The sequence below is a fragment of the Falco peregrinus genome, chromosome 4 (genome assembly GCF_023634155.1).
Source record: "Falco peregrinus isolate bFalPer1 chromosome 4, bFalPer1.pri, whole genome shotgun sequence".
In the NCBI taxonomy this organism is placed as follows: domain Eukaryota; kingdom Metazoa; phylum Chordata; class Aves; order Falconiformes; family Falconidae; genus Falco; species Falco peregrinus.
Window position 1 is genome coordinate 48,476,023 of NC_073724.1, and position 24,450 is coordinate 48,500,472.

General features: G+C 39.7%; 1 protein-coding gene across 6 annotated transcripts in view; it reads left to right on the forward strand.

The window, feature by feature from the left end:
• The window catches only part of LOC106112114 (interleukin-5 receptor subunit alpha-like), a 46,017-nt gene extending 36,446 nt beyond the window's left edge, over nt 1-9,571 (forward strand). For 4 of the 6 annotated variants that reach the window (XM_055802228.1, XM_027791530.2, XM_055802231.1 and 1 more), the window contains 4 exons: nt 1,085-1,229; nt 5,165-5,252; nt 6,803-6,893; nt 9,276-9,571. In XM_055802228.1, the coding sequence (XP_055658203.1) occupies nt 1,085-1,229; nt 5,165-5,252; nt 6,803-6,893; nt 9,276-9,386 (435 nt within the window). In that variant the 3' untranslated portion in view covers nt 9,387-9,571. Of the gene's footprint in view, nt 1-1,084; nt 1,230-3,864; nt 3,939-5,164; nt 5,253-6,802; nt 6,894-7,750; nt 8,204-9,275 lie in introns of those variants that run through there. The other 2 variants (XR_008746860.1, XM_055802232.1) reach the window with 2 other exon arrangements.
• The last annotated feature ends 14,879 nt before the right edge of the window (nt 9,572-24,450 follow it).

Here is a 24,450-nt window from a genome sequence, read left to right on the forward strand (position 1 = left end):
TTCGTCCCTTAGGAAGAAATTTTCAGGTGCAGCGCTTGGTTAGAACTTAACCCATGTATTCGTTTGCAGTTTGCTTTAGAAAGACCAAGGACTTTCCCCCATTTTTACTTACTTTTGAAAACCTTATCATGTGAATTTGTAAGCCTATTTTTAGCACCCAACCTGGAAAGTTCTTCAAGAATGTGAATGAAGAAAAATAAATGGCATGGTACACAGGGTTAAATCCACATCACAGCAGTCAGCATGAGGAGAGCAGATCACCTTTTTTGAAAGTTGGCCTTATAGTACTGCCTCGCTGTGCTTTCCTAACACCAAAGAGGCAAAGATTCTGGGCTCCTCTGTGTCTGAGATGCATCCTTTCTGCTTTGCAACTTCCTAACATTTTTAATCTTATAAGCAGGAGTTTCCTCTCCTGCTTTCTTTTTTGTTTCTTTTTAAATTCTTAGCACTGCACTGCTGTTTAATGCTTACTGAAATTCTTTATGTTGTTTTCCTGTTTTGCTAATTCCCATTATTTCCTTAGCATTTAAAGAGGTTGCATTCAGTTCTCAAAAGTGGTGAGTGATTTAGAGATCGCTCTGTTTTAAACTCTGGCACTCTTTGTGTGCGCTTGATCTTCTAAAGTGATGCGCTTGGTATGTTTCAAGATAACCACAAAAACAGTGGGCATCCCTCCACACCAGCTAGATGAAAAATGCCAGATTTTATTCTACCAGACAAGCAAGTATAGCATGCTACCCACACCAAAACCTTGAAACCTGCAGTTTCATAGTAACTGTGCTAGTCCTACACTGGGTGTGATAAGAAATGAAAGCAGAATCAGTGTTTTCTAATTCTTACTGTCCTACTACAGCTGATACCTCCTGCCATCTTATCAGTTCCAGGCTGTCCTTCATTTTCAGTTCTGAGCTTTAACACATGCCAGGTAACAGTCAGATTGTGTCTGGGCATAACCACTTGTTCTAAAAATCATTTCCTACTAGATTAGAGATGTAAATAATAGTGTTTGACATCCCTAGATTTATATCTGTTTGAACTGCAATATGAAATCACCTAAAATAACCCCTTAAACCTATCTTGATAGATTGTAGATGTCACTTCAGAGAAGTATAAGTATCCTTTTCATAAGTCAGCAAACAAATGTGCAGCACAAGTGAGGGTGAAGAAAGAGATATGCATGAGAAACAAGATTTGGAGTGAATGGAGTGAACCCGTGTTTATTCATGATGGTAAGTTATCGTGTATTTGCTTTTAATAATGCTTATTGTTAGATATTTTATTACCTTTCAATTCATTTTCTTCATTATTGCATCTATTTTCTCCTTGCTGTATTATTGTACCTCACAGTACCTGGAAGTCCATGGCACGCACCAGGCTCACCACAGCTCTAGGTGCTGGAGGGAAAGGCAGTCCTTACTCTAATGAGTTGTACTCCCTTGCTCCTAAGGCAGCCCACCACAGGGCTGTTCTCCTGAGGTAAATTACATCTGGCTTTTGCCAGCCTTTAGAAAACAATAACAGTCAGCAGCTGAAAAACTCACGACACCCCTCTGACTGCTTTGGACAGCCCAAGCATAAAAGCATAAATGCTTTCAACTGGAGTTAGTAAGCCAAGAAATCCACGAAAGTCATATCATTAATCAAATCACATAGTCCTTAAGGACCAAATCTACCATTTCTTTTACTACATCAGGGGAATAATTTCTTATCTAACAGAGGTAGGAAATGGTTTAGCTGTCATTTGAACATACATGATCTGGTACCTACAGCTCACTTCAGAACAAATTAAACAAGAGCCTTGTAATACTTTCCCTTCACCTCCTATAACTAGATTTTAACATTCATGTGCTAACAAGGGAAACTTGTGCTTTCCATGATGAGAAAAATGCCTCCACGTGCAGCAGCTTCCTGATGTCAGGTTAGGTGAAGGGGGATGAAGTAGTATAATGGAGTGACGCTATATTATAGAGAGAAACTGGTGCATAGACTTGTCTCTGTACGTTGAAATGTAAAAAAAAAATAAATACAATACTATTGGTAGTAAACCAAAACAAGGTAAATATCTTTATTTAACGGAACAGACTGTGTCTTTTGGAATATATCTTTTTGATCTGCTGAGCTTTGATCATATTTATTTATACGAAGACACAGGAAATTCAAGGCCAGACATTATTATTTTTGCAATGGATTGAATTCAGTTGTTGGGTTTATAGGATGTTGGCTGCCTACTTTATCAGATGCCTCACCACATCCCACTGTTCTGCTGGCATCTCTCAGCTGTCACCTTGGTTGGTCCAGATCCATTCATTTAATTTCAAAAGCATTTCACTTGTGAAATGTTTGGAGAAAGAAACCTAGCTGCTGCACACGTTCACCGTGGTGACAGAGGGAACATGCTTCAGGTCATCAGAGACTTGAACTGCCCTTTGGAGATGCTTCTCTCTTCTCACTGAAGACAAAGAGCACCTAGGACAGTAACATGCCCAGCAGAGGAGTCTGCCTGGTGTCAGGCCAGACACATCTGTTGTTTGGGCAGTGGAGGGAGGGGAAATTGGAAGGGCTTTTCCTGGTGGAGGAATGTAGGTTTACTCACTCCCAGCCAGCCTCACACCAGCAGAAGATAGTGGAGTGGAACAGTCACCCATCCTGGTCCCAGCCTACCAAACCTTGCTCTTAGCAGCTGCGACTCTCCCTCAACTGTTTAATTACAGAATGTTTCCTCTGCTTCAGAAAAGTTTACAGTGGACAAGACTGCCATTGCCTGTAAGCTGTAATACCTGCACGTGTTCAGTGCAGCATGGTGATTTACCCCTGGGTGTACTGCACACATACACAAGTCCATGTGATGCAAAAATTGCCCTTCTTCCTTCCTGCAGTCAGAAAGGGTTGGTGGCTTTTATAAAATGAATCTATGAGTACATTACCTCAAGAGGTCACATGCTCAGGTAAACTTTAAAAATCTCCTTTGATGCGTAGAGAAAATTTTCTGGCACTTTTTTTTTTGTAGTCCATTGAAATTATTTTTGTCTGCTTCTAATTGGGAACATGTATAAGTGGACATTATGAGGTACATTTTAATACTGCATAGACTAAAAAACCCTCTGGTATTAGTAGTATCATTCATGGTGACTCCATGAAAGTCACGTACTTAATTTCAGAAACACTGTGAATTGAAGGAATTGAATCTTTCTGTGGAGTAACCTGAAAGGAAAAACATCCATTTGGTATTTTTGTTTTGGCAAATGTCAATTTTTCTGCTGGAAGTCTTGAAGGAACATGCAATGACCTGCTTTTTGTTTGCTTCTACATGGTATTCCAATGTTTCCTCTAGGAAATGTACTACATTTCTATATGAATGCATTTTAAGAGATGTTTCAGCATCCATTTAAAAAAGCTGAAACATCAAAATGAAATAACATAATTCAAAACATAACTAAAATATTTGTTCTGAAATGTTCCTTTGACATGAAAAGAATTTGTTGATTTTCTCATGGGAAACATATTAATTCTCCATTGGAATTAGCATATGACCTTGAAAAAAAAAGCAATTTAAAATGAACTGCACTGTTTAGTATAGAAACTTTCTGCTAGAAAAGAAATGTTTAATCAGCTTTATTCATAAATAGAAACTTGAAATAATTGGTGTCATTTTTAGAGCTGCTGAGCATTCATAGATCACTTTGAAGTTAATAGTAATTCAGAAGTGTTCTGTGTTTTTGCAAACCAAGCCACTAGTTTTGTTTTCAAACTGCTGTTATCTGTGACTAAGTTTAAGCGTTTGCATCTGAAAAAAAACCCACCATAAAATGGTCTGTCTAAAAGGATATATGTGCTTCTTTTCCTTCCTCCTTTCCAAAATGCAAGAAGTAAGAAATCAAAAGAAGCAAACCTCTCTGTGGTTCGGCTGATGCAAAGACCACTGCTTCCTCTTCTCCCGGGTGTGTACGTGATACAGAGTTAGCAGAATGATGCAGAACAATTACCTCAAACAAAAGAATTTCTACAACACAATCCAGACACAATATTGTTCAGAATATGTTTTCTGAGCCTTTGCCTCAAAAGACAAGAAGGGGAAAACTCCCTTTTCATCTTGAAGTGAATAAAGAATAGTTTTGTAGTTTAGCAGAATATAAGGCATATTCTTATACACAGTTCTGCCCAGAAGTTTGTGAGGTTTTTTCAGGCTTTCATATGAAATTTGTGGAAATTCATAATGTCCTTAGTTTAAACTGCAGATGGGTTCAAACTAGGAACTTTTGTTCAACTCTTTTGGTCTTTGAATTTGGTCTAGATTGATCCTAAACCCACTGTTTAACTGGCCTTGGACTATTAACATTTTAAGAGCTGTTCCTGCCTGTTTTTCTTCAAAGTACTTCAAAGCCATGCACACTACTTGTGGTTCCAAAGCTAGGTATTAAACAAAAGATAAAACTTGTCAGAAGTATCTGAGTTAGCCAAAGACATTGGTAGTTTGGTATTTCAGGTATTTTGGAGGAGGGAATGCAAGGTACACAGCAGTAGTATTTGTTGAACAGTATAAATACGTATTGCTGGCATTTCTTTAGGACTACGCCTAGCAGGGTAAAAAAATGGTAAATATAATGAAAACCAAATGTTGCTTCTCGAGGCAGAGGGAATATTTTGACAAAAAGCTTTTGTTTTCATTTTACCTCAAACCAGTTACAGCTGTGAAGGGGTGAGGAAGTAGCCGTGGGGGCCTCATGGTGTGTGGAGATGGGAGGTGGCAACACCAGGAATCCAGAAACAGCTGGGGCAGCAGCAGGAGCGTCAGTAGCAGATGGGCAGAGGGTTTGATATCCAGAAGAGTCAAGGTTGGATGGAAGCATCCAGTGGCAGGATGGGCCATGCCCAGTATATGAGAGCCAAAAGCTGGGGAAAAGAGGGAACGGAGTCTACTGGAACAGACAAAGCAACAGGAAGTGCTGTATTAAGGCAGCAGCAAAACTGAGGGCTAAAATGAGGAGGAAGGAACAGTGCTGATGTCAGAAGCCCCTGTTTCCCCTAAAGAAACTCCAGAAAACGCTTATTTAAATTTGTGGCAGTTCAGGAATAGTGCAATATTTATGAGTCAATATATAATTCATCCATTTATGAGCTATCTTTTCCCACATTATTAACATTACCTTTCCCTCTTCTTTTTAAGAAAACACGGTGGACGTCATGGTGCTAAGCCTCACATTGTTTTGTGTCCTGATTTTCCTTGGAGGTTTGCTGATATGTGCATGTAGAAGGTAGTGTATGTTTCTGGAAAGTAGTATAAATTTCTGGCAGAATAGAAGTCAGGGTGAGGGTAAAGAAACCATAAAATTGAGTAAAGTCAAACACAGATCTCAGATAAATCATGTTTACAAGAAGTAGTTAATTGTGCATTTCTGAGTATTGTTCTAACAAAGGAGTGCTGTAGGTTAAGACCTAGTGTAAGATACTAAACCCTATCTATCACTGTCATCTCACAGCTCCCATCACAGTACCTGGAGCTCCAGTCCCACACTCTAATTTATGTCACTATAAATGACATATTTTCATCTTACTCTGACTGCTGCCTCTCTACTACCTTCAGTGTGACTTTACCCCATGCTTTTGCAGGCTCTGCATTCAGGGCTACCAAGGTTAATCATGCCAAAGATGAACTGCATTTGCCATGTTGCCCAATTTCATTTCATAATTCATGGGTATTACTGAAAGCAGTCTTTTACTCTAAGATGGATTATTTGCAAGAAATAAGTAAGTAAAAAAGGAAATTCAGGCAGATGGAGGGAATTTGTTGCCCTGAACTATTAGTACTGTTAATAAAGGAAAGTAACAGTGGTGGTCCTACACCCACGAACAATTAATGCAGCCAGCTGCATCCATGCCACTACTTTTCTGCTTGGCTACATAGCTTTCCTATTGACATGGCAGAGAAGGTTTGCTTCAGCTGCAAAACGAACTTGTTCAAGACAGGATGATAACTCAAGATGTCTAGATATTTCGAAGGTGCAGTATGTAAATAGAACTTCTGCTAAAAGTAAATCGATTATTTAATTCATGATTAAATATTGTTCCTGAGTATGATAAAATAAGTTATCATGAGCTCTATCTTTCAGTAAACAAATACTCAAGGAATGATAGATATGAAAGAGCTAATATAAAAAAACAGAATACAAAATTTCCCCTGGGAAAACAAAACATGTAATTGAAAGCCATCTGCATCTAAATATAAAACAATATTCTGGACAAATAATGAGGAGTGACTCTGGCCTCAAGAGAGCCATTCAGCTGGTATATCTTTTCAGTGGAAATTTTACACAGTACTCAAAACTAACAGATAATCCTTTGTGATGAAACAAAATGTTTTTATGGTTCTGTGCAGACACCACTCACTCTCAAACCTGAATTCTGTTAGACCTCAGCAAATGAGTTAAAAGATGTTTCCAGTGCTATGCCTGCTCCCTGCCATCTGGTGTTTCTTTGATTATCAGACTTTATATGTAGTATTTTCAATTATGAAAGGCACATATAGGAGTCATTTTTTTATCTGTAGGCACACTAGTGTGCCACAGACTCTCACTTTGCTTGGAAATTACATCTGTGCATAGCCATACGGTACTTTTAAATCTCTAGCAGGCTAAAAGCCAGTCAGGCTGAAGAAGAGCTGAGAAAAATGTCTGCATTGAAACAAAAAAGGGTAGAATGGCTTCAGAAATGGTAGATGACTCTAACTGGCATATCTGTTACAAAGTGTTTTTGACTGATCTGTTCCTGTAGACATTTAATAGTTGTATGTATCACTGTCTTGTAGGTATAGATGCCTGGAAGTTATAACCATGCCTGTTCCACATCCTTCAGATAATATCAAAACTTGGTTAGCTGCAGATGAGACTCACCACCAGGTAGCACGACTGCCTTTTTTCTCTCACTACACTGATATGTATGATATTACTTGCAATCAAAATGGTACAACATTACATTTGGAGCAGCAGGCCATTTTTAAGAAAAACTAGGAAAAAGGTATGCACAATGTTTGTAGTGAAACCAGAAGAGAACAGAAAGCTTGTGGAGGACAATGATGTCAGTAGACAGGATGCGAAAATCCTCAGGGGAGTATAAATCCTGGTGTGTCTCAGTTGTTTAAGAATATCCACACTCAATAAGCCAACATTTTAAGGAGCAATCACCCTGATTCTCTGCAGAACAGTCAGTTGTGAGATATTATATGTATAAGCATGTGGGCAGGTTATCAAAGGGAAAGTTTTTGTGGAGATCTGCAAGTCATTGTCTATGTTCTAGTAAATATGCACATTCTTTTAGCAAATAAGAGGAGGCTCCACAATGCATGTAACATAACCTGCCCCAACAGTGCACCTGCTGTGGGATAAAACTGTGTACAGAGGTGTTTACTTTGGAAGAGGTGATGTGCTGTCAGTTCAGATGCTAGCTTCTCTCACGGCAGATTCCAAGTCTTTAGTCAACTGAGCAAAACAGAAAAGAAATAATTGCAATATTTAGCTATCATTAATCAATCTCCTTGGCTGGCATATTCAATGCTTCTTATTGCCATCTGTCATTGTGTGAGTTAGAGGTAAAAATGCTCTGGTCAGGTAGTGGTCTAGCTCCCTATAACTCATGAGAAGATGCACAGTGATCTGTGCTTCAGGAGGCATGGTCAAATTGCCTCTCACCTGGTTCCTCTGCAACACATGATGAGAAGGTAAGGTGCAGGTGTGCCCAAACTGTGGTTTTATTTCAGGGGGAACACCACTGAAATATAAAACTTTAATGAAGATTTTCTCCATCCTATGTACTCAAAATATTTTTTCAGAAATCCTCTGCAGCATTTCTATTAATTTTACTCTATCCTACTTTATTATTGTACTTATACTGCAATATCAAGATGTCTTCTAGTAGTGCATTCAGCAATGTGACCAACAACTGCCAGTGTAAGCTGTTATGTCATCTTCTCTCCCAGGGGAAAAATGTATGCCTTCAAATATTGTGTTTTGGGTTTTGTATAAATATACTTACATGACTGCAGACTCTGTCAGCAACCATGGACCATCTCAATCCATGAATCACAATTTGAATTGTGAGGCAAGAGGCATGGGTTGTTTTGTTTTGCTCCATTTTACTTTCTCAGAGACAAATTTATGGAAAAACTGATGTGCATATGCTATATAAACACATTAAAAATGACAAGATTGAAGTGTTTTGAATTTGCACCTGGAGTTCATTCCACAAGCCTTGGGCTGGCTCCCAAGAGCGGTCTGTGTTCCTCTTCTTCTTTACAGTCATCTTCCCAGAAAACAAACACTTAAAAGCTCCAGAATGGGACTGAAGACAAGTCTGTTATTCTCAAGATTCAAAGTAATTTCTGTGACGCTATTGGCCAAAATAATTTGACTGAATTTGACCCAAAAGGTGCCAAATTTACTACCTTTTCTGTGCAAAAATCCTTTGGTGCCTTTTTCATCCATAATGGTGCACAAATTATCTACTAATACCCCTTATGGTCATCATATATGGACTGGCAGAATGTGAAGATAAAATCATCACCATCAAACTTATATTCTGTGTCTCCTTCCATCCTAGAACTGTAAACACAGCTCTTTAGAGGTCTTTGTATTCAATAATAAATAAAAAATCACAGCAATCAATGAGCACCACAAAAATATATTTAATATCACTAACAGAGGCAGAAGAGATTTCTGTCGTCAAACAGTTACAAACACTTAATACAACTTTGACAGGAAGACCTCAGCATAGCTGTGTAATTACTGTCTAGGTGATTACAAGTGGCCGAGGTGACTGTTGATGGCACTTCTAGGAAAGATAAATTGAATAAAACATGTGGAACATATCAGTATCTCAAATACTGCTGACACCTGAAATAGCAAAGACTTTGGCTTTGGACATACTGTAAAACTGAAGAAGACCATGGAGAATGGTGCTGAGATAATCTGTTTTATCCAACAAATAAATATAACCCCTGAAAGACAGACTGTGACTTTGAAACAAACTTTAAGTACATGGTCATATCAACCTGGAGGGTGACAAGCAATGAAATTAGGGCTCAGAACAACTAAGCAAATTTGCCTGTACACAACTTTTAGGTTGAGAGATTAACTCATATGATCTCTGTATTCCAGTTCATGACAGAATAAGTAATCTGTACCAATCCCAGATACACAAAAAAGGCAGCATGCTTGTAACAATATTAAGAATTTGTAATACCATTGAAAGCAGATGTTGCTCATAATGTAATTTTTATCCAACAGAAACAAATGTCAATGCAAATGGAGATGAACTCAGAGGTAACTATGGGCATACCAGATGAGAATGTTCAACAACAGAAATGTTTGAAGGAATCTGGATTAGAAGACCTGTAGGGACTATACGCTGTTTTTATCTGCATGCAAGTTACCTTTCTGTGAGTTGAACAATGTTCTGACAGATTTCAGAAGAGATGATACTGGAGTTTGTTTGAGCTCAGTAATGTGAAGCATTATGCAACTGCTTATCTGACATCATGCAACTCTTAAAATGAGCTTTGGATCACAAAGACAAAGCAGTATCTTGTAGTTTGTCTCTATTACTGATCTTCAGCCCAGTAAAATTACAGCATCTCAGACAGTATATATGGTCCACTTGGGTTAAAATGGAGTTAGAGTTAGTGTTTCATAATGCTGCAACAGCTTCCAAGTACTGTCTGGTAGATCAATGCCTTTGAAGAATCTCACATTAGCTATTCAACATCTGATGAAAGTGGCCATGAGAAATAGTGGAAGTAATGAATGTTTCTGGAAATAGCAGCAGAAGCTTACAAGTTTTCTCTAAAGCTCCAAAAAAAATCACTTTCTTGAGGCACTGTGTTGTGTAAACAGACATCAACCAGAAATTCATGTGTAGAAGACGTAAGGTCTTTTAATGTGATGGACTTCGTCCTTTGCAGTTAGTTAAATAAGAAATCCAGACAAGGTAAAGAAAACAAAGGGTTTGGCTGCATTGTGATTGTTTAGGTATAACTCAGAGAAGTTAAAGTTCAGAACTGACCAACTATTGCTATTTATTTTCCCCTCTCCTTTTAAAAAAATCTTTCTTGCTATTTCCATGAGGTGATAAGCCGTGCCAGTTCATTCTGAGGTACACAACCAAGGCAGACTATTTTAACTCTTAGTTGAGACAGTATTTATTTGACTACAAGAGAAGGAATATAGGACCTTGATTTTGCAATGAAGATGTTTCTGTAGATTTCTTTTGTAGGCAGGAAATAAAAATAGATGATGGACCTAACTTTCTGGAAGGTTTGGAAGCTACCTAAAAAGCTCTTGCTTTCATTACTGGTAAAGTTTGTCCACGTTCAAATTAATACCAGTTGAAGAAAATATTTGATTACACTTGAATTACATCTTTTGTATTACTGTAGAGGACAATATAAAACTTTTTTGCTTTTGAAACATTCAGTTTATAAGACACACTTATGTGCAGAGTTTTGATTCACTTGAATGTGCTTTTTCTGGTAAAATGTCTCCCTCACCACAGTGAGGAAGACTTCACTCTTTCTCCTTTAATACTAAGAATGGCTGGTAACATCTCAAAAGCCCAAGCTGGAAATTCCTGAACAACAAAAGGACTATCACTGACTTCTGTTTGCCATAAAATCAAGTTTACGACCTCAGGAAAAACCAGTCAACTTTACTACGTAGTGTTACCTAGTCGCATTGTATTTTTTACAGAAGGTAAGTGTGGCCTTACCTTCGAACATTAGTGCTCTTCCCTCCACACACACCAGTCTAATGCCTACAGAAATCACCAGGGAGAAGGTAAATGATAGATATCAAGTACTGAATCAAGTTTCAGTAATGACAAATCCTGCGATGTCTCCTCCTCTGTCTTGAGTGCAGATGGGAAAACCCGCAATGAACATACTCATTTTCCTCTTGGATGGTCAAACACTATCTCTGTGGGCAGACAAGGCAGTTCATCCCATCAGCCATGGTCCAGACATGTTTTCTCAAGAAATGGGGGAAGAATTACTACTTCAGTTAAAATCCATTGCATCACGAACTTACAGATTCCTTTCTTGTTGAGGATATAGAACTGATATAATGAAACAATCAGAACATATGTGAGCTAACTGAGGTAGAGAAGTACCACGCATTGGCCAAACACATCTGGAATCCAGACTTCATACAGTGAAATCAGGCCACGGTGAATATTATACCGTTCCTTAAAATATATTTTATATAACTGTATTTTATATAGTTTTGCCTTGCAGTGCTTAAAGTCCAAAAGCAGTGCCAGGTTTTAAAACCAGAGAACCTATAGATTAAAGTAATTTTATTAGTTTACCTGAAAATAGAATAATTCTTTTAGATTAAAACTGCTTTGCTTACAAGAGGCCTCAGTTTTGGTCAATACACTAGAGACATACCACATAAAATGAAAAATTATAGTACCAGTTGTATGGAAAATTAATCCTGAAGTGCAAAATTGATAATCAAAAAATTAGTATCTGACCTCTTCTGATAAAAAATTGATCAATTTGTTTATAAAATGGAATATTTTTTCCTTTAAAATAAGAATATTGTTCTAAATCTGTTCTAGATCTGTCCTTCAATAGTGGATTAATGTGCAATATATACATGAATAAATAAAATTATCTGAAAGCAAAATTGTACTGTACTTAGTATGGCAATAAACACTTAAGTATATATAAAATACTTAGCAAGTCTACAGATGACACTGAGCTGAGTGGTGGGGCTGACACTCCCGAGGGAAGGGACGACATCCAGAGGGACTTGGACAAGCTTGAGAAGTGAACCCACGTGTACCTCATGAGGTTCAACAAGGCCAAGTGTGAGGTCCTGCACCTGTGCCGAGGCAATCCTCAGTATCAGTCCAGGCTGGGTGATGAAGGGATTGAGAGCAGCCCTGAGGAGAAGGACTTGGAGGTACTGATAGATGAAAAGGGGGACATGAGCTGGTAATGTGCGTTCACAGCCCAGAAAGCCAACCGCATCCTGGGGTGCATCAAAAGCAGTGTGGCCAACAGGTCGATTCTCCCCCTCTACTTTGCTCTCGTGAGACCCCACCTGGAGTACTGCATCCACCTCTGGGTTCCTCAGCACGGGAAGGACATGGACCTGTTGGAGTGGGTCCAGAGGGGTGCCAGGAAGATGATCAGAGGGGTGGAACACCTCTCCTCTGAGGAAAAGCTGAGAAACTTGGGGGTTTTCAGCCTGTAGAAGAGAAGGAGACCTTATTGTGGCCTTTCAGTATTTAAAGAGGGCTTATAAGAAAGATGAGGACTAAAGTTTTAATAGGACCTGCTGCAATAGGACAAGGGGTAATAGTTTTAAACTAAAAGAAGGTAGATTTATACTAGATATGAGGAAGGATTTTTTTACAATGAGGGTGGTGAAACACTGGAACAGGTTGCCCCGAGAAAGAGTAAATACCCCATCCCTAGAAACCTCCAGGGTCAGGCTGGACAGGGCTCTGAGCAACCTGATCTAATTTAAAATGTCCCTATTCCCCTATTCATTACAGTGGGCTTGGACTAGAACTTTAAAGACCCCTTCCAACCCAAAATATTCTATGGCTTGCTCCTGTGAGTAAAGCCCTCACCTTCACTTTACCTGTGAATGAAGCTCCTGTGTATAGTATTTCACTGACTGGTATTAAAGTGGCACAACCTGATGAGACACTGGGCAGTGTGTTACACATAGAAAGACTGCTCTTTCTCTCCACTTACGCATGTGCAGAGGGCTTTGGAGTCAAAATCCCTTTGCCTGGATCACAAGCTCTGTGGTATGATGAGACTATCTACTTTGATGCTTTCAACTCCAAGTTCCCACTTCTGCCAAACACATATAGCACAGAGGGACTTGGGCTAGGCGTATTATTCAAGGTTTGTGTTTCTTCCCGAACATCATGAGTATGTAGATACCAGGCGTACCTCACTGTGGCTTCTGAGGGCACAACAGCTTCTTTTTTCTTTGAAAGGAGGGTAATTGCAAGAGAATGAAGGGAATCGGTAAAGCACCCCTCACGCTCGGGACTCTGCATGGAGGCTGCTCAGGTTGACCATTGCTGCCACCTGTCGTACAGCCAACCTACTTTAATGAGAAATATTCCGTAAGTTTTCAAACTGGTTTAACTTGGGGCAGGTCTGCTGCTTTAACTGCACTGATATAATTAAAAAAGTTCATCCCCTCTATATTGAAGACCTGGGCTTTGTCAGGATTCATGTCGCCTAATTTTAGCTTCACAAGGTTGGGTATCTAATCAGAGCTGGCCAAGGCCCATGAATATTGAGAAAAAACCTCCAGCTAACATGTCACTTCAGCCTAGAACAGGTGTCTAAGCCAGCATGACTCTTCCCTCTGGAATGCTCGTCTTTTTCTTGTTAGATCCGAGAGGATTAGACTCAAATTAGATGCCCACATTGGAAAAACATGCTTTTCTTGACCTACTCATTCTGCCTCTCCCTGCCCAGAAGACATGAGATACTTTGACCAAAGTACAGCTTAGCAGGTGTAGCCTTTGTGTTTGGGATTTTTTCCAGCACAGTTAAAGAAGTCACAGTTCATATCTCATCAAGTTTCTGACCAATATTATAAAGCCAGCAACATCAGTTTTGGTCAGAAACAGCCTTGATCAAGAGCAAGGGCAGAGAATCTCTGGCTGCATTATTTAGGCTGAAGGCTGAATTCACAATTTTATTCTTCTCGCTATCAACTGGAGAGGCTGGAGGATGCAAGCATCTAACTTACACGTAATTGTATACCGTTATGTTTCACCAAAGTGAAATGTATCAAACAGATGAAGAAAGAGTGTGTGAGTGTGGACTGTGTGTGTATGCATGTGGAAGGAACATGGTCAAGGACACGCTGTCTGTATGGAAAAGAGCACCAATACTCCTCAGAGCCAAGTGTATGGTGCATGTTGTGTTCTCAGCATACTGCCTGTAATTCTCCATTACAGCTGTATGCATTATCTGCTGGCATTTAAATAGCCAATGCTAGCTGACTGGTACAACTTGATCTACTTATATCTAAAGGAACCAGATGGCTCCTACAAATGAACTCTAAAGATAAAGATGACATTGAGAAGATAAAAATGTTTTGGTGTCTGGTGCAGTACTGGGTTGCACTAAGAGCTGTGTTACTGCAACTTATCAGAATATACACATCTCTGTATTTTTTTGTAATCTCGGAAAAAATCCACGTCACAGTTTTGAATGCTAATTGTGTATAAAGCCTGTCACCATGCCTCTGGTTGTCCTGAAACCTTGCAGGTGATAAAATCCTAACCACTAGACAAATAATTAGAGAATATGATTTTGGTGTTTAGTTTAGGAAAACATTTGGAGTGACGCAGACCCAGTAAAGCAGTCAACACTTTTAAGTCAAAACTTCCATAGCTTTACTCAGCTTTCCTATTATCACCCTTTAATTTTATAAAAGCTTCTGAAAAGCCCACAGTCATACTTACCTAGCTGCAGTAAATCCAAAACATCTAAGCATAAATAAACACATGTATAATACATAGGCAAAGCAAGACGTTAACAAAGAAGGAAAGAAGAGATGGAAGTGATGGAAAAGAATGAAAAGAATTAGTATTCCAGACCATGCAACATTATTATTATGTTTTCATTACCTCACAAAATTAGTTTGGATCCAGCAGGCTGCCACTTTGCATTCATACATATGAAAAATAATTGTATTTTAAAGGTTGTTTTGGCTTCTGGCTGTCATTTGTTTTTCTGACCAATGGAGAAAATGAGAAATGCCGTGATTATGTAAATATTCTAGACCACAATAGCTAACAGATGCTCATTTCATCCCTCATTTTGTGCAAGAGTCTACTATGTGGGGAAATCTTTTCCCAAGTTTTAAACTATAGAGCTGCTTGCCACAATATGTTGAAAATGTACGTGGGTTCAAAAGGAAACTGAACAAAACCATGAAAAAATATCTGTCAAAGACTTGCTAGATACAGAGGCAACTCTTCTCGCTTACATGGTCTTCCACTCATAAATTGCAGGACACAGGGAGAATGCACCTGCCCTCTTCTTACTTTCTCCTCTAGGCACCTGCTACTGGCACTACTAGAGAGAAAATGGACAACTGGTCTAGGCCAGCCACTGACCTTCAGCTGACAAACTACACCCACATTTTTAGAGCAGCTGGAGGAACCGCTGAGGCATTGTACATGTTTTCCAACCAAGGGGTTAATGAGTTTACTGCTAATGTTTAAACCAAGTGACCTCTCTCTTCAGGTGAACAGCAAGACACACTGTTCAGCTAACATCTAAACCCAGAAAATCTCAGAACTGGATGGCTTCATAAAGTCACCCAGTTCATCTTAACTGTGTTAATGTGGGGAAACTTTTCATCCGGACTCCCAGTGATAGTACGGTGAGGGGATTTATCCACCTACATAATTTCAGTAACATCTTGAATCACAGGGTGGTTTTCATAGAACAAAATGTTTTGAAACACACACGATGGGGAAGCTTTATCCCTGATCTATTTTGGACATTTAATAAAAAGAAGTAGTGATGCATATACCATGGACTGTTCAAACATCTGGCAATGACAGAAAGAGGTGGACACAAGCAAAATTGCACCCACTTTCAGCAGGCTAAGGAGAATTTACAGTAACATACATTCATTATATTGTGAATGTACGCAGCTTTGATGCATTGTAAACCTGCCCTAGTTGACTGAAGTCTGTGAAGTATAAGGCATTCAGGGTTATATAAAAATTGTAAATCATGTGCATCCTTACATCTCTCAATTTGTTTCTTCATGAAAACCAATAAAGAATAAAGTAACAGAATATCTGTCCCATATGTGGCGTGTATTTTGCATTCCTTTAGCTTGAAGACAGTGTATGCTAAAGAGAAAGGCTGTGGCTGGTGGGAAGGTTAGTCATGGTAATTTGAAATTAAGAGGCTTCAGGAAAACCTGTTTGGGGTATTTTTGTTGTTAATCTCCTGCCGTATTGCTAGCACAGGGACTTGTAGTACAAGTGGGGATGAAACCACTTTCCCAGCAGCAGAAAGAGGGGCACTGCTGGGCTTTGTGGGAGCACAGAGGTACCAGGGCCACCCCACTGGTGAGTGACAGGTCACTTCCCTCTCAGCTCTAGAGCCATGGGTTAGTTGTATTGGCACAGGAAGGTCTGGGGTAGAGGCAGCATACTTCAGATGATGAAGTTAGTGGAAACATGGTGATTATCAGGCCATGGTGATTATTGATTTAGTAACCCAGTATATCCTGTGATCTCTTTAAATGCTATTTTCTAGGACACCTGAGCCCTTGACTTGGAGCATTACTGATGGAGTGGTACTTTGAAAAATCTGGAAGTTCTCCTCACTTAAAATAACCCTTTTTGGTTATTTATTTATTTATTATGTGAGTAGATTTTAAACACTAGGTGTCAGTCAGTCACCTCACAAAAGCAAACTCTCAAGCCATAGCACATTTGTCTTTGGCAGCAAAAACTTTTAAGAAGAGCATGTACAATAACGTACACACTGAAAAATAACTGCAGTAATGCCAAAGCCAGGTGAGGCAATTATTCCACAGGGCTGTTTAGCAGCCACAGAGAGCCCAGAACCAGGGGATGCCGAGAAAATCCTTTTGTAGCAAGATCCTGGCACACACTGTGGTGATTATTCACACTGTCTGTAAAAACCTTGTTAATCTGTTGTCTAATAGTACAGTTGACTGGTAAATTCCTCTGGTAAACCACCCATGCTACTCCAGCTTCTGGAGCATTTGTAAAAAGCTTACATTTCAAAAGAAAGGACACCCATCAGCTACATTCAAAAGCAGGAGCTCAAGCAGCACTCTTTTCTTCTGCATGTCCTCCTAGCTAAATTAGGACACTCGGCAAAGGGTTATGCTAATGCATTTCAAGCAGATATGGGCTCCTTTTGTTTTTCTGACCTTTGGAGGTTGCTTCCCACAGGGCATCATTGGCATACAGAAACTTATGCCTGCAGCCAAGCTGTTGTGACAGCTGAGGGCTGTTTAAGAAAATATTTGTGCTGACAATCGTTTTGAGTATTGCTCTTGTTTACTAGCTCTCCCGAGAAGAGGCCAGTGGCCTAATGGTAAACAGCAGCAAGAGCTGCTGGACTTCATGGGTCAGGCCCCTCAGGCAGCTCTGCACTGGGAATCTTCAGTTTTGTGGATCTGGCTTTTAGCGATCTGGTACCACAAGAGGTGCAGATACCCAACCTGTCTCCGTAGAACAATGATATACAAGAGGAGCTGTCTGCTTAAGCGTTGCTGCGTGACTACAGACATACTGCCTGAGGACCCAAACTAATACGTCCTCACTGAGGTCCCAGCATGGATATGCAGGGTGGCACTCCACTGCCACTGCCTCTCCGCTGTATGACTTGGGCACCCAGCTTTCCCTTCCAGCTGCATCATGGATCTGTCTCAAATGCTCACAGCTCCACTAGATGTCAGGGCACATACATCCTCAGGGTCATCTAAGCAGTGTCTGAAATTTGGCTTTGTAGTTACAGGTTTTTATTATTGTCTTCAGCCAGATTTTGATTCAGAAATCTCAATAACCCTCCAAAAATCTGTTACCTATTCTTGAAATATGTTCAGACTATCTTTATTTCCTGGAACCATACATGTGCATCATTTCAAACACTCAAATACCTTTAAGGCAATGCCACTGTTAGCTCGAATGCAAACTTACTGTAAAGTGTATGAAGAAATGCATTTTACAATTCTGATGCCTATTCTTTTACACATACATTTAAAATTACTGCATCTCTGCTGTGAGACTGAGGAGAAATGTCTTTTATGACATGCTGACCCCACAATATACAATTTTTTTCATCTAGCCTGTGAGATCCCAGGATGCTAGACTTTCAACTACCTGACCCTGGGGTACCAAAAGGTTGGGTTAGTGCAACTACCTCTATGTGTCAGTCCGCAGAATGAAGGACCACTGAGAACATGTCATCAGAGGAGGCATGTAACAGCTTTTGGGCTGTTTTTTTCACTGCTCTGTACTTTGTGAGGCAGAATACAGCCATGTGCAGGGCTACCCATGAGAGCAGTTGCATTTCCACCCCCTCTTCACTCATCCTGCCTGAGCATAGGTCACTGCAGAAGGTGAGGGGACTGGAAAATCAGTCCCTTTGATGTCTAGACAATCACTGCATTTGGGTCTTTTTTATATTATTTAGTTTGTTTGATCTCACATCAGGGCTTCAGTACTTTTTTTTCTGGTGATGGGAAGAAACAGCATTGAATTACTTCTTCATCTATGTACCCGTCTTCCTACTGTGATCACTTGGTCATTCTTTCTTATTCCCTTTACTTCAGGGTAATTTTGCACCTGCACATCATCATTATGATTATGACAGCCCCTCAGATCAATACAAACTAGACATATTTGTACGGCAAGCCTTCTACCAAGACAAAGGCTGCCTTGTGTGGAGCAATATGCAAACACCTGTACCCAGATTCATTCCACTTAAGTGAGGTGCCTCTGTTAGAAAACCAGAACCCCTCTGTAGCCCACGGAGAAAGACAGACACCTCCAAAGGATGTTGCATTTCACCTGAGGTTGTCTGTTTCCTTCTAATTTTCTCCCTGGGCTTGCAAGAACTCCCTCCCATGCTCCCTCTTACTGCAAAGCCTCTAGTTCAGCACATATGTTGAAAAGAACTGAGGAAAAAACTTTATCAAAGATGTAGCAGCACGAATAGAAAACATAGTTAAAAGGTAGGAAATGGAAAGACAGGGAAAAGCAGTGTAGTGGTGAATAAGAAAATGGCTCTCAGGTGCCCTGTGTTCTCAGACTTGTCAGCAGAAGGTGCCCTGTCTTGACCATGTATATCTGCTAATTTGAAAGTTCTGTCATTTTTATAATTCTTCTTTTGAGCAGTTGCAAGACTGATAACCATCACTGAAAATGTCCTCTTCTTTGCTTGAAATAGCCATTTATGCACCCTCTAAAGTTATTTCAGAACAGTGGGATAAATTTTAGACTCATTAGCTGCTTGAAGGCTGATTGACCTAGTGTCACAAATACTGTCTTTGCCTTACTCTAAACTGGAGCTCAGAACATGAAGCATGTGATAGTAAGCTGATTTGATCTGTGAGATACAGCCATAAGCAAAAAATTATATCCTTCCAAATTATCATGTGGGTTTTTTTGTTCCAGACTGGTTATATGAAGCTGAATTTGGTGTTTGACTGCTGAAGTAAAACAAATGAGCACTGGAACAAAAGAACTCTATGTCCTTCGCCTATGGGGATCCTTTCATGGCTATGAAGGTTGAATGAATTGGCCTGACACAGACTCTGCCCTCTCCCTTGATGACTACTTCTTTAATGTTTGTGAACACTGAATATTTATTACTCTTTTACCTTCAGCCAAACGCTGGCTGAAGCTGGCTAGCAGGATTAAAAGGAAAAAAGAAGAGGTGGCTGAGAGGTGTAGGTCCATATACACACACAGCATGATCAGTCCAACCTCATTTACCTACTAAATCAGGCTCAGATTTCTTGAAGATACACTACTACTCTAAAAAGTGAGATTATCAAAATACTAATACACCATGCATAAGATCTGAACTTCAATGAAGATAGATAAATCTATTGAACTCAATTAAATTAGTCTCACACATACTTAGAAAACTTCAGCTAATATGCTCATTGATATCGTTCATATTTAATAATAACTTTGAAGACTAAATTCTATTTTTGTAATCAATAAGGTGTAAAAGAATTCACAGACTCAAAATGCAGAAGATTTTTTGCCTCTGTAAAAGAAAGCCTGTTCTTAAGTGAAGCGGATTGAAAAGGGTCTCGAAAAAAAAATCAATTGTTTTACAATGCACATAAAAGCATGACATTATTTGTCAAAGAAACCAAGTGAGATAAACACTGAGATGTTTGGTAATAATACAGGTTTATTAAATATCTGATTGAAAAAGCATAGAACTCATAATTGTGGTTGCACACATCCTAAAGACGTGTTCAGTTCTCTGCAATTAAAATACAATTTTTGCACTTGCGGTGAATGCGAATCAAACTGTCACGTAAATGTTATGAGTGCACACCAATCTTGCTCCAAAACAAATCAATAGCAAAGTTCTCACTGAGTATATGGAATTTCTTTATTCTATTGAAACACTGGGAAGTGCATACACGTCTTGCACAAAACCTGGGTGTTTAGCACAGCAAGGTAGAGATTAATTTCAGAGTCCATGTCATTCACAGAAGAAGGTAGAGGTAGATGCCACCAGAGTATCACATCAGGATGAAGATTTTTTCCTTGGCTTAAAAAACCATTATAATTATGCAAGCAGGTGTTATTTCATAACAAATTCGAAGCTTATGAAAAAAAATATTATTTCAATATTACAAAAATCACATAGGAGACAAGATTAAAAGATACTAGTTTTGGTTGGGTGGCTGGGGTTGTTTGTCTGGGGTTTTGTTTTGTTTCTGCTTTGTTTAATTTTTTTTTTGTCAGAGCCAGATGACACTTGATATAAAGCAGCAATTTGATCTGCTGGATCACAACACAAACATCCTGTCAAGGCAAACTGATGGTCTATCTAGTTTTTTCCTGTGTAACATGTGGGTGTGTTTTTATCTGTTTATTTATTGGTTTCAAGAATGCTTGGAATTAATAAGAAGGTAATAAAAAGCAGTAACCCCCAGAAAATATTATAATGACATTGTAAAAATTCCGGGTGTATCAGTGGCTCAAAAACTGCATGCAGGTCTGGTTGTCCAACCTAAAAAGAATACAATGAATCGGGACAGCAAAAGACAAGAGTGGTGAAAGGTGTGAAATAGCTTTCACCTGGGAAGGAAATAGGTGGTCTAGGATCCTTCAGCCTGGAGCAGAGGTAGTTAAGGGAAGGAATGATTATACTGGTTATAAACTAAGCAAATCAGATAAATCTTTTCCAACAAAATACATTCTTGGGCTGTAAAAATCTTTGCCAAGGAGTGCTGTGGATGTTGATGATCAACATGGGTTCAAAAAGTGATTAAAAATATCTCATTCATTAACCCTTGATTCATCAAGAGCTATCAAGTGACTTCTGTGACTCAGGAAGCCCCTGAGCTACAGACAGTCGGAGAGGGGAAGGCTGCATGTTACACTTGTCCCCTTATTACACCTTCCCCTTGGCCTCTCGAGGTATGCCAGCTGGCAGAATGGTGGGGTTGGCAGTGCCAGGTGCCTTCCCCACCTGCCCTGGGACCTCGTCCCTGGCATGTAGTCCTCCAGACTGGATATGGAGGGGTTAAGGGGCCTCCCTGTCTTCCTAGGGAGGAGTGGTCTTTGGGAGACCAAGGCATGCTCTCCCTGGGAGAGGAGGTTTAGACCTGAGCTTCTGCCTCTTCTTTCTTGTGCATCTCTTGGCAAGGGGAAGAAAACATAGCCTTTGAAGTGTAGATAAGCTCATCACCTTTGATAGGGGTATGACCCATATCTTCTTTCTGGTATCTGTTCACTAAAAAGGCTATAAAAGCTCCTAAAAATAGTGAACAAGGTTAAAAAAATAACCTGGCATAGTAACAATGTCCTACAGAACAGCCACCCATGATTTTGGGCAGGTGGGCATGACCTTCTGGAGGCACGTTTTAATGGCCATACTGGCAGAGCTATGACCACTGGATTGTGGGTGCAGGCACAACACAGGTTACCACAGCCCCCATCTCTGTATGAGGACACATGCCATACAAAAGTGTCATCTACAACTGGTGGGCACTTCTCATGTTTTGACTCCCTCCTTCATCTTCTTCCTCCCCCCTTGGACAGAAATACGCTTGTCCAAAGATGCTGTCTGAGCATGGATGTAGAGCAGAGAAAATTCATTTTGTTCAAAACAAAACTTTAAACTTGCTCAGTGTGTTTTGCTATCTCTGCTTTGCTGCCTGATAAAACAGATAATGAAAATGGAGATAAGAGAAAAGAGAGGCCTATCTTGATGTGTTTGTTTTTTCCCTGTAAGTTGTATGTATTAGGTGTCACTAAACTTTATTTCTCTTGCTTAATGTGACTTTGACCTCAGCAGAAGTTACTAGTCGCTTTTGTTACTTGTCCATTTTATCATCTCTACTAATTTGAATTTGTTCCTCCCTAATTTAAGTTTGTATTTCAACACAGAACTGGGACAGAGTGTGAGTCTGACTGACAATTTGCTTCCTATGGTGAGAGGGATGGCAGAGATGGGCTACAGCCTGGGCTGGCTCTGCTGGCACAGCTGCCAGACCATAGCTCTTCTTACAGAGTAAGGTGGGCTTCATCCTTCAGTGAAAGAGTGAAGAAAATCTTGTCTTTCATAGTTTTGTGGTTGATAACTGTTAGATGGGGAGAAAACCTGAAAAATTCCATTTCACAGGCTCACACTGAAGACACCAATTTACACCAGGGGAAAGCAAGATAAACCCTAGGCATTCTGTTAACAGTGATTTCCACTTATGCAGAAGAGTGGTGAATTAACGCCTGCGTTACCAGGCACTGAGCATTCAGTCTGTCCCATTCTTAGCTGTGTGTGAAGGTTTTCCAGCTGGGTCCATTTGGCACACAGGTGAACCAAGAAAGCTTCTGCTCTGAAAGCTACACAGTTAAAACATCATTGGTGGGTTTATATGGGAGAGGGCCAGTGCAAAGGAGGAGAGGTGGAAGGAGGTAGGAAGCTTGTATTTATTACTCTTAAATCACTTAAAGATAGAATTTGCTCCGTTTGGAAGTGCTTTTCATCAGCAATGCAAATTGATAGAGATGTGACATACCAACCTCTTGTGAGTGTATGATCCCAGGAAGTCCTTTTTACTTGGTTTCTCCAAGACTAGTTTTCCTGACTACTCCGTATCACTGAAGCACCTTCTGTTGTAAGCATGTAACTCAGACTGAGCGATGACTTGGCTCAAACATTATTTCACTGCAGTTATTCAGGAATTGCTGAAATTCTCTGTAGGTGAAAGGACTTCAGAAAAGAAAAGCATGGAATATAACTGTGTAGCTATGAAATGTCAATGTAGCATAAAAACTACTTTGCTTACTTTCCTATGCACAGGAGCTCTGTCACACCTAAACATCAAGTCAAAGGAGAAAATTTTCAGAGAAAGCAGATACAACTTTTCACCATGATTTTCCACACCGGTGCTACTTTTTAAACTGAAATAAAGAGAAAAGGTCATCTCGAGAAGATGTCCTTTTAAAAAGCAGAATCCTCTTTTCCAGCACCAAAACAATATGATCTTTCTATGAGCCCTCCCAGCCTCTTGTTGCCCTTTCCAAATTGCCTTCTAAAAAATACTAAGAAAAAAAAAAAGAAAAAAAGACCCTAAATACATGTTCTTCCCCTTTAGATCTAATTTGATAAAACCAACCACCCTCCATTCCCCATATGCCTGCTGGTCACGGCCATCACAAAGTTAATACTGTTACCAGAAATGAGCTCAACTTAACTCAAAACATGTGTTTGCCTGTATAACAGCATTTTAGAAAACTTTGCTTATTTTCCCCATCCTCAGCTTTTCTATGGTTTGTTTGTTTGAAAACAACATTTGAAATTCAATTACATTTACTGCAATTCTGAGAAGGGCCCCTGCTTCCTTTTTAAAACAACTCACGGAGAAAACGAAGAAAACAAAATGGGGGCTGTCAGGAAAAAACACAAGCTGCTGCTGGTGCAAGAGACTGTCTGTAAAGGTTTTCCCCTTCTTCCTTTAAGCAAATTTATCTATTTAAGAATATTATCTTGTGCATACCTCACTTCCAGTTAGTCTTCTACCAAAGGGTCCTGTCAGTAGTCAGTAATAACTGCAGCTGAATTGTATGGGAACAAAGCAAGATGTCCTGGCTGAAAAGTTCCCCCCGCAGCCCAAAGGAAACTGATATTTGTGAAAAAAGTACAGATCCAAACTCTACGTAGACACAGTGACCTGAGATATCACATGGCTTTGACCATGAAGTCTTGTTTTAGAGTATTTTTGTATGATCATTCTTCCAGGTACAGTGAATTTTCTGTGTAATAAGTCATTAAAAGGCACAATAACTTTTTGGTATTAGCTCAAGACAGCAAAAGATGAATGACATGAACCATATTCCCTGATGCAAAATCCTCTTCCCTGAGGGCAAAGGATTACCAAATGTCCAGAGTCTAGCACTGCACCTCCAACCCCTTTACTGTAGGATCTTCCACAGAGTATATAAATAAGTCTCTGAACTCTCTCCTCCACACATGAGCAGCTCTCCCCTCCAGACCTGCTTTAAAGCTTCAGTACTACTTGGGGCACAAATAATATAACAGTGACAGAACAACCACCTTCTGAAATTTGAGGTTCTAATACAATCTTCCAGAAATATGGTATATTGGGGCCTGAGGGAGGAGAAACATCCTTAGCTAATTGTATGATGGGCAGCCATTTG